General features: G+C 41.4%; 1 protein-coding gene across 1 annotated transcript in view; it reads left to right on the top strand.

The window, feature by feature from the left end:
* Nucleotides 1-13,781, top strand: part of LOC134393424 (cytosolic phospholipase A2 epsilon-like) — a 101,611-nt gene that overhangs the window by 80,960 nt on the left and 6,870 nt on the right. The window contains exons 9-18 of the mRNA XM_063118451.1: nucleotides 560-726; nucleotides 1,211-1,303; nucleotides 2,488-2,525; nucleotides 3,232-3,367; nucleotides 4,843-4,979; nucleotides 6,417-6,639; nucleotides 7,307-7,421; nucleotides 9,601-9,738; nucleotides 12,490-12,597; nucleotides 13,396-13,584. Coding sequence (XP_062974521.1) covers nucleotides 560-726; nucleotides 1,211-1,303; nucleotides 2,488-2,525; nucleotides 3,232-3,367; nucleotides 4,843-4,979; nucleotides 6,417-6,639; nucleotides 7,307-7,421; nucleotides 9,601-9,738; nucleotides 12,490-12,597; nucleotides 13,396-13,584 — 1,344 coding nt within the window. The remainder of the gene's footprint in view (nucleotides 1-559; nucleotides 727-1,210; nucleotides 1,304-2,487; nucleotides 2,526-3,231; nucleotides 3,368-4,842; nucleotides 4,980-6,416; nucleotides 6,640-7,306; nucleotides 7,422-9,600; nucleotides 9,739-12,489; nucleotides 12,598-13,395; nucleotides 13,585-13,781) is intronic.

The raw sequence follows: 13,781 nt of genomic DNA on the forward strand, positions 1-13,781 counted from the left end.
AACACCTTGCTGCCACCTCTCAAGATCTGCTGCCTGAGGCAACTGCCTAACTCTGCCTAATGTAGGGTTGGTCCTTCCTGGACATCCTGAAGTTGTCCAGCACTAGCCATTTCCCCTGACCATTTTCTTTATTGGTTCTGGTTTTAAAGGACAGGTGCAGAATTTTATATGGATGTACCTTTCACCCTTGAGAGGGTGTGAATTTATTTTATAGAGTTTTGTAGTTTCACACTTGACAGTGTATGAGTTTATTTTGTCAGTTATTTTGTAGTTGAGTACAGACTATGGCACCTAAAACCACTCTGAAGGGGCCACCGTATCTTGTTATTCACAAGATAATGCTACATCCTGACAAAATGTGATTTTCAAGGCATTGAGAAGGGATATGGAGGCATGCCAGGACACCAATTTGGAGCTCTGTCTCCACAAGTGGTGGTGGACCAGTTTCTTACAGAAATATCACACAGACAAATGGTTCCACCACTAGTAAAGGTCAGATCCCATAAGGGAACTAAGCAGCTCTTGTTAATATCCCCTTTTTTTGTTTGTTTCTATTTAGAAGGTGAGCTGATACTTAGAGTCAGGGGTTCCTATGAGGAAACCCAGAAGATTCCATTGGCTCCTGACTCCGGCCTTGGTAATCGAATTATTATTCAGTTTCACCGTATCAAGAATCATCAATCAAATCTGGAGGTCACGCTACCTAAGAAGATGCAATGGTCAAATGTATGCTACCACTGCTAATAGAAACAATGGTTGTTTGGCAGGAAAAAAATGTTGGGGGAGAGTGGGGTGGGAAATTATCCAACAAATTCTGTTATCTCAAACATGCTTGCAAAAAATTGTATTTAATTTGATTTTTAAAAACCACTTTAAATAAATACAGCTTCTATCAGCAGAACAAGGAAAGGGGGTGATTCCCCCTCCCTACTGAGCTCCTCTATCTTGAATATCTGCTCCAGAGGATTATGGGACTCTTTAGAGAAGATTTTTTGGGGGTGTGAGAGGGAAAGGATGCAGGCGAGACGAGAGGGAAGTCCTGTAGTGCAAATGGAAATCTACTTACATGACATTAGATTTCATCCTTTAAATTTTTTTTCATCTTTGTAATAAATACATCCTTTGATGCTAATCTATTTTTCTGACTGTTGAAATTATATGTTCAAGCTCCATACCGCCTTTTAAATATGTTATATATTTCTATATTTAGTTGGATCCATTTAAAGAAAACTCAGGAAGTAATGCCACTGTGACTTTGCCTTTGGTTGAGCTTCCCATAGAAGAGGAAATAATAATGGGAGAGGTGAGTTCTTCATCTTTAAAGAAAATAATTTTGTTTTGAATGTAAATGTTGGTCAGGAAAAGGAGGGAGGTCACAGATGCATGGTAGAGCCCATAACTTGCAGGCAGAAGGTCCCAGGTTCAGTTTCCAGCATTTCCATGTAGGCCTGGGAAAGACTCCTGTCTGAAATGCTGAGCAGGATCTAGACTACTGCTTTATAATGGTATGTAACAGTAGTGACAACTGTTCAGGCTCAGGACACACTCCATATACAGTTTTCAAAGTGTTATATCCTGCTTGGTGTAGATAAGGCCCTGGAGTCTGAAGACTCCTGGAGAGCTTCAGCCAGTCAGCACAGACCTCACAGTAGCTGCAAACCTATTTGACTTGGCTCATTTCTCAGTAAATATATGTAGGAATGCCTAAGCTAGATGGACCAGTATGGTTTGACTGAGGCTTTAGCTAGACGGGGCGATCCCTGGGATCGTGCCTGTGCATTCACATGATGCACAGGGGATCCCGGGATCCCAGAGGGATGATGCCCTCCCTTTTGAGCCCAGTTTTTCCGTGGTGCCAGACTGAGCCCGAGACCACAGAATGTGTGGCCGGGCATCTCTGTTTGTCCCAGTTCCTCAGGGTTCCTCACGAGGAGCCGTGATCTGTGCAATGGGTGCAGAGCTCCCCAGGAGCACTGCACCCATCGGGGGTGGGGTGGGGGAGCGGGGATTTTTTTTTAAAAAAAAACATCCTTATCTTTTACACATGAGTGCTCATGCACATCTTCCCCTTTAAGAAAAAAACCCAAAATGGCAGGTGCGACGCCTCTCCCCCTGAGGTCGTCGTGCGCGCTGTGTGTGAACAGAGGGGGAGATCTCACGATAAAAATATTGCAAGATCTTCACCCCTCTATCCCGCTAGACCGGTAGGTCTAGCTAAGACCTGAGTATAAGGCAGCTTCCTCTGTTCCAAACCATTGTTGCAGTTGTTCTAGTAGAAAGGGGAATACTTTTATGACAAGTTAATGTCTGGAGAGTCTGTAACTACTCAGTTGCTAACCTTGGATGCTGTTTGATCCACGATGTTGGACTTGCAGTAGCAGCTAAAACTGATCAATAAAAGGTGTGGGTTGTTTACTCTGCTGTAAGGTTGTAAGGAAGGAATACTTCATGTTGTGCCTGAGTTTTACTTATCCTTTTGCTTTTCAGAACAAAACATTTGATCTGCATGTGAAGGAAAGAGAATGGTAAAATATTATTTTTCTGTGCCAGTTTCTTCTAAACATAAGCATTTCTACCTTTTCTTCTCAGGAAAATGTGTTTCTCAAAAGTGTCTGTAAACATTTGAAGAGTATTCTGATATAATAGAGGAGTACCAAGCACTTGGGGTTGTTTGCAGGTTAAACAACCCCAAGTTAACCCAAGAACAAGCCTTAGGTTAACTTGGGGTTGTTTAACTCACAAACAACCCCAGGTTCCTGGGTTCGGATGCCACAAGAACAACCCTTGAATGCAGCATTCAAGGGTAGTTAATGAAAACAAGATGTTGCTTGTGTGCGGCTTGCGTGCATGCCTGCAATACATAGCTTAATTAATTAACCCACAAATTGCTGCCGAAAGTTACCATGATATCCGATCTTGATTTATGTTTCATTTTTTAGAGTGTGATTGGCCAGCAAGAGAGATTGGATGGTTCTTTACTGTGGTTCTTTACTTGAGTTTGCTTTATGAAATTCCCCCCAACCTGATTAACTTGTGTGTCCAAATAAGACTGTCTTGCCTTGAATTAATGTGAGGCAACTGTTTGGGGGAATCAGTTTCAGAAGGGTGGCATAGCCAGAGCCTATGTCCAGCCATCCTTATACGTAATATCCTCATGCTGTTGAGTTTAGCCTAGCTATAAAAATTACGCTAAGTGCAAAATTGAAAACATACTAAAGTCTTACATTGCAGGCGAAAAGACCTAGATGTACGCTTAGCCTATGATTTGTGTGCAGAGGAACAGAGTTTCCTAAGCAAGAGAAGGAAATATGTTGGGGCTGCTGTGAAAAAGGCTGTTCAGCTACAGGAAGAGCTGCAGGATGATGAGGTAAGCAAAGCCGGAGCATGTCCTGTTTTTCTCGTTCATGAGCATGCCTAGCGTAGTCAAGTAGCTGCCTTGTGGACTGGCACAATACCAAGGTGACAGAGCCCTTCCAGAAAATAAGACTCTTCTTCAAGGACAATGGATTGAAACCCTACACATGCACCTACCTTGGAGTAAGTCCCAGGGAACTCAGTGGAGCTTACTTCTCAGTAGACATGAACAGGGTTGCATTCTTAATCTCCCCAAGAGATAGCTAAAACAATCTTGTATGCTAAATGATGAAGTACTGTAACTCTGCCAGAGAACATACACATTCTTTTAGCTATCCCTTGAAGAAAACAAGTCAGTTGTTTTATGGCTCAAAATTCTTCAGATATTGTCTTTTCTTTTGTACATATCTTTGAATATCAGCCACTTGAATGAAAGTATGAAAAGATGGGCAGTGCTGGTTTGCCATGATAATCTACACATGACATAAGCCTAATAACGGAAAAGCTGTGCAGCTTATCCTTGTTCCAGTATGGTGGTTTACCAAGGCTCGTGACCCATCAGGTAGTGCCCATATTGTCACAAAGAAGACAAAGTCCATCCAAAACAAGTTCCCTGTATATTACAGTTGTATTCTGTATGGACAGTGGGAGAACAAGGTAAGATAATAAGCAGTAAGGCTGCCCCTACCATGAAGTGGCCTGATGTGGGCACAGCAGGTGGCGGAATATGGGCAGAGCAGTGTGTTATGCCACTCTCCTCTTTGGAAGGGCCCACCACTTTTGGTCCTGCTGGCCATCATTCAGGTGGTCAGCAAGACCGAGAGGCGGCTGCATGCTCACCCACCCGCTTACCAGCTTGTCCACCTCTGCCCATCCGACCTGCTTGGCCAGCCAACGCAGTTGGCCTCGCCCATCTGCCCAGCTTACTGTTCTTGGCACATCTACGTGCGCCAGCCTGTCAGAGAGTTTCACCTTCAGGAGTCACACAGAGCCTATGAGGTTGGCCAAAATCATAGAATCATAGATTAGTAGAGTTGGAAGGGTCCTATAAGGCCATCGAGTCCAACCCCCTGCTCAATGCAGGAATCCACCTTAAAGCATCCCTGACAGATGGTTGTCCAGCTGCCTCCTGAATGCCTCTAGAATGCCAAATATCAGGAGAGATCCTGGAACTTGTATGCATGTAAAAAAAAAGTAAGACGACTGGCTGGTGGATTCGCAGAGCAGGTGGGAGTGGCAGGTTCCCACTTCATGCAGTGACCTGCTTAGGGCCAGGCCTGATAAACAGTCCCTGGATTCTACACATGTAATCGTCTGGGCTGCTAAAATCTGCCAGTGCCTTCAAACAGCAGTTGTGTATTGTACTGACAGTGCCAGTGATGTAGAACATCTGGCCAGTCTTTTCTTTCATTAAAACAAAAAACAAAGACCCATTCTCTTGGAATAATAACCATTAGCTTACCACTGTTAGTTTTGTGTGCCAAACAGGTTCCTGTGGTGGCAGTCATGACAACAGGTGGTGGAACCAGGTCATTCACAGCAATGTATGGAAGCCTTCTGGGTTTACAGAAACTGAATCTGTTAGATTGCATTACATACATCACAGGCTTATCAGGCACAACATGGTAAGGAGGATTTTTGTTTTATTTAGTCTCTTTTGATCACCCTATTCAGTTCACTGTATACCGTGCAGCACCATAGTATTGCACAACAGATTTAGAATAACATGACTTTCCGTGATATCATCATCACCTCCATTGTGGAAGAAAAACCCCTTTTTTAATAAATGAGCGATGTCTCATTTATTTAATGGATTTTAAATGTTAGAAGTGGCCAATAAATTGGTCAGCAATGTGGTGGTGGTGGTGGGGAAAAATTGGAAACTATGATTGCTAAGGCAAACTGCTGATAGCACACAGCACCATCTTAAAAGAGGCGTTCCCTCACATCTTAGAGAAGAAATATTTCCGCTAAGATGGTGTCTACTGTGAAATATGTGTGCGTTATCTAAAAATAAAGGAAATATGCTTTTTATTTCAGAAATATTCTGCCCACATGCAAACCTATGCAACTTTAATTGACAGATTAATTCAATAAAATCATATATTTTAATAATTAAGGCTGCAATCCTATCTCAGGACTCGTTTCTCAGAGAATGACTGTGGTCATTCTCTAAGCCAGTGTGGTGTAGTGGCTAAGGTGTTGGACTGGGAGTTGGGAGATCCGGGTTCTAGCCCCACTCAGCCATGGAAAATCCACTGGGTGACTTTGGGTCAGTCACAAACTCTCAGTCCAATCTACCTCACAGGATTGTTGTGTGAGGATAAAATGGAGAGGTGGAGGAGGATGGACGCCACCTTGGGTTCATTGGAGGAAAAAAGGTGGGATATTATTATTATTATTATTATTATTATTATTATTATTATTTATTTATATAGCACCATCAATGTACATGGTGCTGTACAGAGTAAAACAATAAAATAGCAAAACCCTGCCACATAGGCTTTAATTCTAATAAAATCATAATAAAACAATAAGAAGGGGAAGAGAATGCACCAAACAGGCACAGGGTAGAGTAAAACTAACAGTATAAAAGTCAGATCAAAATCAAGTTTTAAAAGCTTTACAAAAAAGAAAAGTTTTTAGCTGAGCTTTAAAAGCTGCGATTGAACTTGTAGTTTGCAAATGTTCTGGAAGAGCGTTCCAGGCATAAGGGGCAGCGGAAGAAAATGGCGAAGCTGAGCAAGGGAAGTAGAGACCCTTGGGCAGGTGAGAAACATGGCATAATAATAATAATAATAATAATAATAATAATAATAATAATAATAATAATAATGGCTGATAGTTTAATATTTGAAGAGGGCTGATTCCTGCAGAGTCATCCACAAGAATTTCCACCAATTATTCTCAGAGGTACAAGGCTCCAGTTATTAAGCCTTTCCTGCCATTCGTTGCCAGTTCAGGCACAGAGATCTACTCAAAATGTGGCCTGCTTGGAACTTAAGGTTTCTATGCAATTATTCACATGCCATTCTTACATTTTTACATCTTTTAAAATTCAGGACTATGGCAAAGTTGTATGAGGATGCTGATTGGTCACAAAAATACCTGGAAGAATCCATTAACAAAGCCCGGAAGCAAGTGGCCAAATCCAAGTTTAACTGTTTTTCTATGGATAAGCTGAAGTATTATTATAATGAACTGAAACAAAGAACCAACGAAGGACACAAGACTTCATTTATAGACCTCTGGGGACTTGTCATTGAGTCCATGTTGCAGGACGAGGTAATCGCTGTAGTCCAAAATGGTTTTAATGGATTTGGTTTGAAAAGAAAGTACTTCTTCACACAATGCATAATTAATTTATGGAATTCAGCTGCCTCAGGATGTGTGATAGATGATGAGCTTAGATGGCTTTAAAAGGAGACTAGTCAAAGTAATGGAGGTTAGGCCTATCAGTGGCTACTAGACCTCGTGGCTATATGGAACTAGTATGCTGCTGAATGCCAGTCTGCTCAGGAGCAACAATGGGAGTAGGCTGTTGCCTTCATATTATGCTTCTGGACTTCCTGGAAGTACACAATAGCCACTATGAGAAGCAGGATGTTGGGCTAGGTAGACCTTTAGCTTGACACAGCAGGGCTCTTTTAATGTTCTTACATGTGCACACACAGCATTTACCTACCTGCCCCCTTCCTCAGTCATACATCGCACAGCTGATTCTTCCTCTGTCTGCATATTCCTACCCAACCACACATCAGTGACAGTGAGCATTGGATTGGACTGGGCTTTGTAGCCTAACCAGCAGGCCTCTGCACTACCATATGTTGCCACCAAATGTACCTAATGCAAAATTCCAAGGGAATTTGGAGATCTTTAATAAAACTCCAAAATAGACAGCCACCTATGCACACAAGCTAGCCAAACTTAAACCTCTCCCTTTCTTTTGCAGAAAGACCTTCATACCCTCTCAGATCAGCGAATGGCTGTAAGTGAGGGACAGAACCCCTTGCCCATTTACATGGCTGTCAACCTCAAAGACAACTATAGTGCTCAGGATTTTAGAGGTAACAGTACTATTATAAATTAACTATCCTATCTTCATACCGATACTTTTTCTATATTGACAAATTTTGAGTGTTTACATTTTAGTAATAAAATGATCCCATTCAAATTCAAGCAAATTTTGTCTTTTAAATATTAAATGGGAGCAGGAGGAAGCACAATACAATAATTTCATACTTTGTACACCACCCAGAGAGCTTCGGCTATGGGGCTGTATATAAATGTAATAAATAAATAAGTTGTCCACTCCTACCAGAAAACCCTTTTTGAAATGTCGGATTCCAGACTGTGTAGGAGTCTCCTATTAATAGGGTGTGATTTATTTATTTATTTATTACATATATATTTCACCTTTTTTCCTCCGAGGAACCCAAGGCGGTATACGTAATCCTCCATTTTATCCTCACAACAACAACCCTGTGAGGTAGGTTGGGCTGAGAGTCTGTGACTGGCCCAAAGTCACCTAGTGAGCTTCCATGGTTTTGTGGGGACTAGAACCCAGAACTCACAACTCTCATTCCGACACTCTAGCCACTAAAACACACTGGCTCTGTTTTGTACCTTTGAATGAAGGGCTGGGGTTGTTTAAAGAGCTATATCATTTGTTGTCCTTTTTAAAATCTGTTCCGCAGTTTGATGTTATATGACAACATTAGGCATAGTAGTTCTTAGGGTCACCAAGTGTCTAGGAGTAAATCGATGAAATCAAACATTGCAAAAATGTAATAGTCAGCAAGGGAAGGCTTAAGGGACTGGCTGTCATGGTCTAGGACTCCAGCCCCTTGTCCTCAGAGGATGGGGCTTTTGAGTTAACAATCAGGGAGAGGGCTTGGTTTTAGAAGGGTATTCTCACTTCCTTTGGACCTAGTTTTACAGGAAGGCCAAAGGGAGTAGCTCCTTTGTGTCCAGAGGGAATCTCATTGTCACCGTAAGATTCTGAGGACTCTCACAATGAAGATAGCATTGCTGCAGCCACTTCTGTGGTCATCGCAACTTGAGGCTACTGAAATAGATCAGGGCCTTTTGAGGGAGAAGGCTGTAGTTAATAGAGAGGTGGGGCTAAACAGCCTAATGTGCTCTACATAGGGCTACCTTTGTGCCTAGTCCAGAAACTTCAACTAGTTCAAAATATGGCAGCCAGGCTGGTCACCGGTACACCCGGGATAACCACATCACACCAGTTTTAAAATCTCTTCACTGGCTGCCAATTAGTTTCTGGGCGAAGTATAAAGGGTTATCACCTTTAAAGCTCTACATGGTTTGGGTCCAGGCTACCTGCGGGATCGCCTTCTCCCGTACAATCTGTCCCGCGCCACACTCAGGTCCTCTAGGAAGAACTTCCTTCAGCCAAAACTAGGCTGACAGGTATTACCCAGAGAACCTTCTCTTCTGCTGCTCCCAGACTGTGGAATGGCCTGCTGGAAGAGATTCGTCAACTTAACAGTCTTTTAGTATTTAAGAAAGCTATAACGACTTATCTCTTCTGGCAGGCCCATCCAGTTGAATTTTAGGCTGGTTTTAGTATGTTTTTAGTATTTTTTTAAGGAAGTTTTTACAATGTATACTATGTTTTTAATCAATACTTATTGTTGTTCCCTGCCTCGATCAGGATGGAGAGGCGGGTAAGAATTATTATTATTATTATTATTATTATTATTATTATTATTATTGAAAAAGAAATCATACTTAATGCTCAGTCACAATCTGCTGCTTTTTGGTACAACATACAAGCAACTTTCTTAAGCTTCCACTCCACCATCACCCTGAGCTCTCTGATCTTGTTCCTGTTTTTCTGGGAAAACTGACTCCTTCTTGTTTGGAATCCATTGAACCTGACTTGCTCCAAGTCCTCCGTGTGAACCTGATTTCATAGTGGCCAATGAAGCTAGGTCCTCACTGAGACAAGGCTCACTGGCTGAAACAGAACACAGGCTTACCATTACCACACACTGTGGTCTTGGAGAGGAGAAAAGAAAAGCACCCACTATTGATACCTTACACCAACCCTTCCTCCGTAACTGTTATGGCTATCTTTGAAAACAGCAATTCCTTCTTTGTTCCAGCAGGAAGTGTTCTCCTTTGACTAGAGGAAAGTTTGACTAGAGCAAATGAAGAAACTATAGTCTTTCATTACTGAGGATCTCAAGTACACATTAAACCTCCATTTTGTTGTGTTTACAGAGTGGCTGGAGTTCACTCCTTATGAAGTGGGAAGCTTAAAACATGGAGCATCCATTCATTCAGAGGATTTTGGTAGTGAGTTCTTCATGGGACGATTGATGAAGAAGCTCCCAGAAACACGAATCTCCTTCATGGAAGGTAAACTCATGTGCCAGGGGAAAATAGTAAGAAAGAAATAGTTAAGTATTGGTTTTTAGTTTTTGCTTTTTCTGGTGTGTGACAGAAGCTGCAAGTGGGGCTGAAGAATGGGGAAAAGTTGTGGGAAGGAAAGCAGAGATTTGAAATTGCTCTCTATGTCCTCTCAACTAGTCACAAGTTGAGAAAGTTTACCTTGTTTTTAACAAAACCTACCTGCAGTTGGAATAAATTGAAAACAGGAGCTTGTTGCTCGGAGTTTTAGAAGAAATATGTTCTCAGGTTGAGGGGTGGAAGTTGATGTTTCAAATGTTTTTTAGCAGCACCTGCTGTACAGTTAAAGGAGAAGAAGTTGTTTATAACAACAACAACAACAACAACAATGTTCTGAAATTGTTCAGATTATACCCCTTCCAAGCTGGGTTCTCCATGTCATATTTGACACTTGCAGGATAAGTTGCCTTGGTTGCATGGTGAACAGAATTTCCAGGCTTTATAATGGCAGACTGCTGAAAATACCATTCACTTTAACTATAAAGCTGTATAATATAGGAGTACCCCCCAAAAAAAGTGGGAGGTAGCAAAAATAAATAACTAAACTAAAAACTCTTACAAAATATACAAATCTTCCTCATAGGTCCCCACTTTAAAATTTAATTTATTTCCTTTGTACATTATAAAATTCACACACACACAGAGAGAGAGAGAGAGAGGTGGGGGGAAACAATGCAAAAAGATTTCATAAAAATATAAATATTAATAAACCATATTACATTTCTTTACTGTTGCAAGACTGCAGTCCCAGAACCACTGGAGGAATGTCCCTCAATGCCTACAGGTGTCCATGGGTGGAAAAAAATGTTGGCCTTGCAAGCCTCCATCATGCAGGTGTGGAAAGCTCTGCCACTCTTGCTGTTCTGCTTTCAGTACTCTTGGCAGCATTAAAAAAAAAAAAAAAGAGCATTCATAGAATGCATCAGGGGAGTCTTTGGATGGGCTAGATCCCAAATCCCCCAGTTTCCTCAACAGGCCCCCAGAACAGGAGGAAAACTCTGCAATCCTTTTCCTGGAGTTACTGTCGTTACTAAAATTGGGACAAGCACCCTAGGGATACGCAAATCAGCAAAACATGAGCTCACTGAAGTTGTCTGAATTCCATCTCAAAGCTCATTTTGGCTCCAAATCAGATTGTGTCCCCCGCTTTTTATTGTGAATATCAACAAAACAGAACAGAAAATACATTGTGAAAAAGAAAAGAAAAGAAACCACACATATTACATATATAGCAATATCGTCATTTTTCCATCATGTGTAACCATTCATTAAAAAAAGTAAAAAAGGGAGAGTTATACATAGGTTTCAAGAAAAGCAGACCAAATATCCATATCAGATTGTGAGCTTTTGCTTGTTTCTTTTCTGTGTGTATTTTTGTGTGTGTTTTTCAAAATGTCAGCATCACTTGTGTGCGTTTTTGAAACGTGTGCATTCTTCTCCCATTGGTTAAAGTGTATTTGCATGCATTTTTCAAAAGAATGCATTTTTATGCACACTTGTTTTTCGGCCTGCAATCACATTGCAAGCTTGGAAATCTATGGACTTCAGCCGCAAATTGCAACCAAGTTTGTGTTCAGCCTCGAAGGTGCAAATGGGGTAAAAACCTGATCAAAACTCAATGAATCTCTCATACATTGCTAGCACTCACACAAACTAGCATAAAATAGGGTAAACAATGGAGAAAAAAACCCTTCTGGCTCTGTTCTGCTGTTGTGAGCGTGGCAAGTTTTTGGTTTTGATAGAGGCTGCACTAGAGATTTTCCCTCAGCCAGGGAGGGGCCCCAGCACAGTGGTCGAGCACCTGCTTTGTGTGCAGAAGTTCCCAAGCTCAGTCCCTGGCATCTTCAGGTGGGGCTAGAAAACAGCCTGAAACTGTAGAGAGTTGCTGTCAGGCTATATTGACAGTACTAGACCAGATGCACCAATGGCATACCTACTCTGGAGTAACAACTAGCCCCTCTCCTGGAAACAGCTCACCTCGCTACCATTTCCACCATAGTACTAAAGTGACCTGGGAGCTCATGTTTCGAACCATTGTTTGCCACGTGGGCTCTTCTTTTTATAAATAGAAGCACTATTCATATAAGATTCTTACAAAAGCCAGTCATTATGTCACTGGGTGTGATGTTGCCAGAGGGGCACAGTCAGAGAGGCATGCCCCTTTGGTGAGACCATTCGACAAGAACAAAGGTCACAGGTTAGGAAGTATATGCAATTTGCTCTATGTTTCTGTTCTTTGTTTATATCTACTTATAGAACCACGGTGAGTAATAGGTACTGTAGCTGTATGAGAAAAAGAGGTAGAACCCAAGAAAAATAAGAAGTAAGGGATGGATAGTTTTGTCATTGAAACTGAAGAATTTGCAGGATGAAACTAGTAAATTTGAAGTACAAATTAATAGGACGCTGGGGAGTACTAATAGTATAAAGTATAGAACTATAGTAGAAGGTTTACATGGTTCGAAATGTATAAAACCCACTCAGGATAGAAAAGCAAGTAGAGCAAATAGTAACAACTACTAGGATATATGGAACTATAATAGCAACAACAAGATAGGATGGAGGAACTAGGAAATTAGACTTAGATAATAAAAACAGATTAAAAATTACAAGATATGTAGTGAATAACAATGCAAGGAAAAGAGGTTTTATTTCAAGACTTCACCTATTTAGTACTTTCACATTTCTTCCATTTCACAGGTATGTGGAGCAGTATATTTTCCATGGATCTGATGTATGTCTGGAATTTGGCCAATAACTCAGAAGATTTCTGGAGCAGGTGGACAAGAGACAGAGTAAATGACATTGGTAATGTGACTTTCCCCTTCTATCTTCCCTTTCTCAAAAAAGGAAGAAAAACATACTCTTCTTTGCTAATATTGTGTATATGAATGCATTTATTCCTGTCAAAGGAGAGAGGAAATAATTTTGTATGATTCTATTAAAAAAATCTTGATATACTTTAACTGGGGATGCTAGGGAAATGAACCATGGTGGCAGCTGTCTTTTCCCCATAAAGTGCCACTGATACTGTCACCATGTTATTGCATAGCAACCTTCCCTGGGATTCTGGTGGCCCTATTTCCTGAGGGCTTGCACACCCTGGCACCCAGCCACAGTCTTGGTTTAAAAGTAAAGCAAGCAAGCAAAATAAAGATCCAGCCCTCATACCACCTTGTAAAACTGTTATTAAGTACAACATTCCCTCAACCCCAATTTCTGTCCTTCCCCAACAAATGTTTGCCTCCACCTCCCAATTTTTAGGATCTATCTTCCCCTCCACCAATTCCAAATACATGCAAACACATTTGTATGTGAACATTTGTGCAGCCCTACGACGGTATGCAAAAAATGTGCTCTTAGGACACAGTCCTACGCGTGTTTAAACAGAAGAAAAGTTCCCCAACTCCCAGAATTCCCCAGCCAGCATTGCCAACTGGGGAATGCTGGGAGTTGTAGGATTTTTTTTCTGTCTAAACTTGCATAGGATTTCACCCTTAGTGCTCTTTGACTGAGTTATAGATCCTCCTTTAGACATAAGGTTATTCAAATCCATGAGCATGAGCAGGGTTAAGGCACTTTAACAATTCTTTCTGTCATTTGCAGATGATTCCATTTTACCTTCAAAACCACTCAGTCTGGAAACTCGCCTGGTTGCTTCCCAAGACCAGCTTTCTTATGCTCTCCGAGATGTCTTAACAGGACGCCCAACGATAGCAGAGTATCCCAATTTCCTGAAGGGCTTTCAGTTTCATGATGCATACTTGGAGAATGCGCGGTTTTCTCCATGGAAAGGCACAGTAATAATCCTACATTGGTGGTGATCTCTTGTTTGGTGTATAGAGTGTTCCCAGCTGCTATTCATGACCAATATGTAGCTGACCCAGTTCATAACCTGGGAAGGATTTACCTTTCCACCTTTGACTGAGGAAAATGGGTAATCTTGTTCTGTGTTAAATCAACTAGGGGTTTATTGAGATTCACAAGAAGGC

Source organism: Elgaria multicarinata, chromosome 2 (assembly GCF_023053635.1).
Source record: "Elgaria multicarinata webbii isolate HBS135686 ecotype San Diego chromosome 2, rElgMul1.1.pri, whole genome shotgun sequence".
NCBI lineage: Eukaryota > Metazoa > Chordata > Lepidosauria > Squamata > Anguidae > Elgaria > Elgaria multicarinata.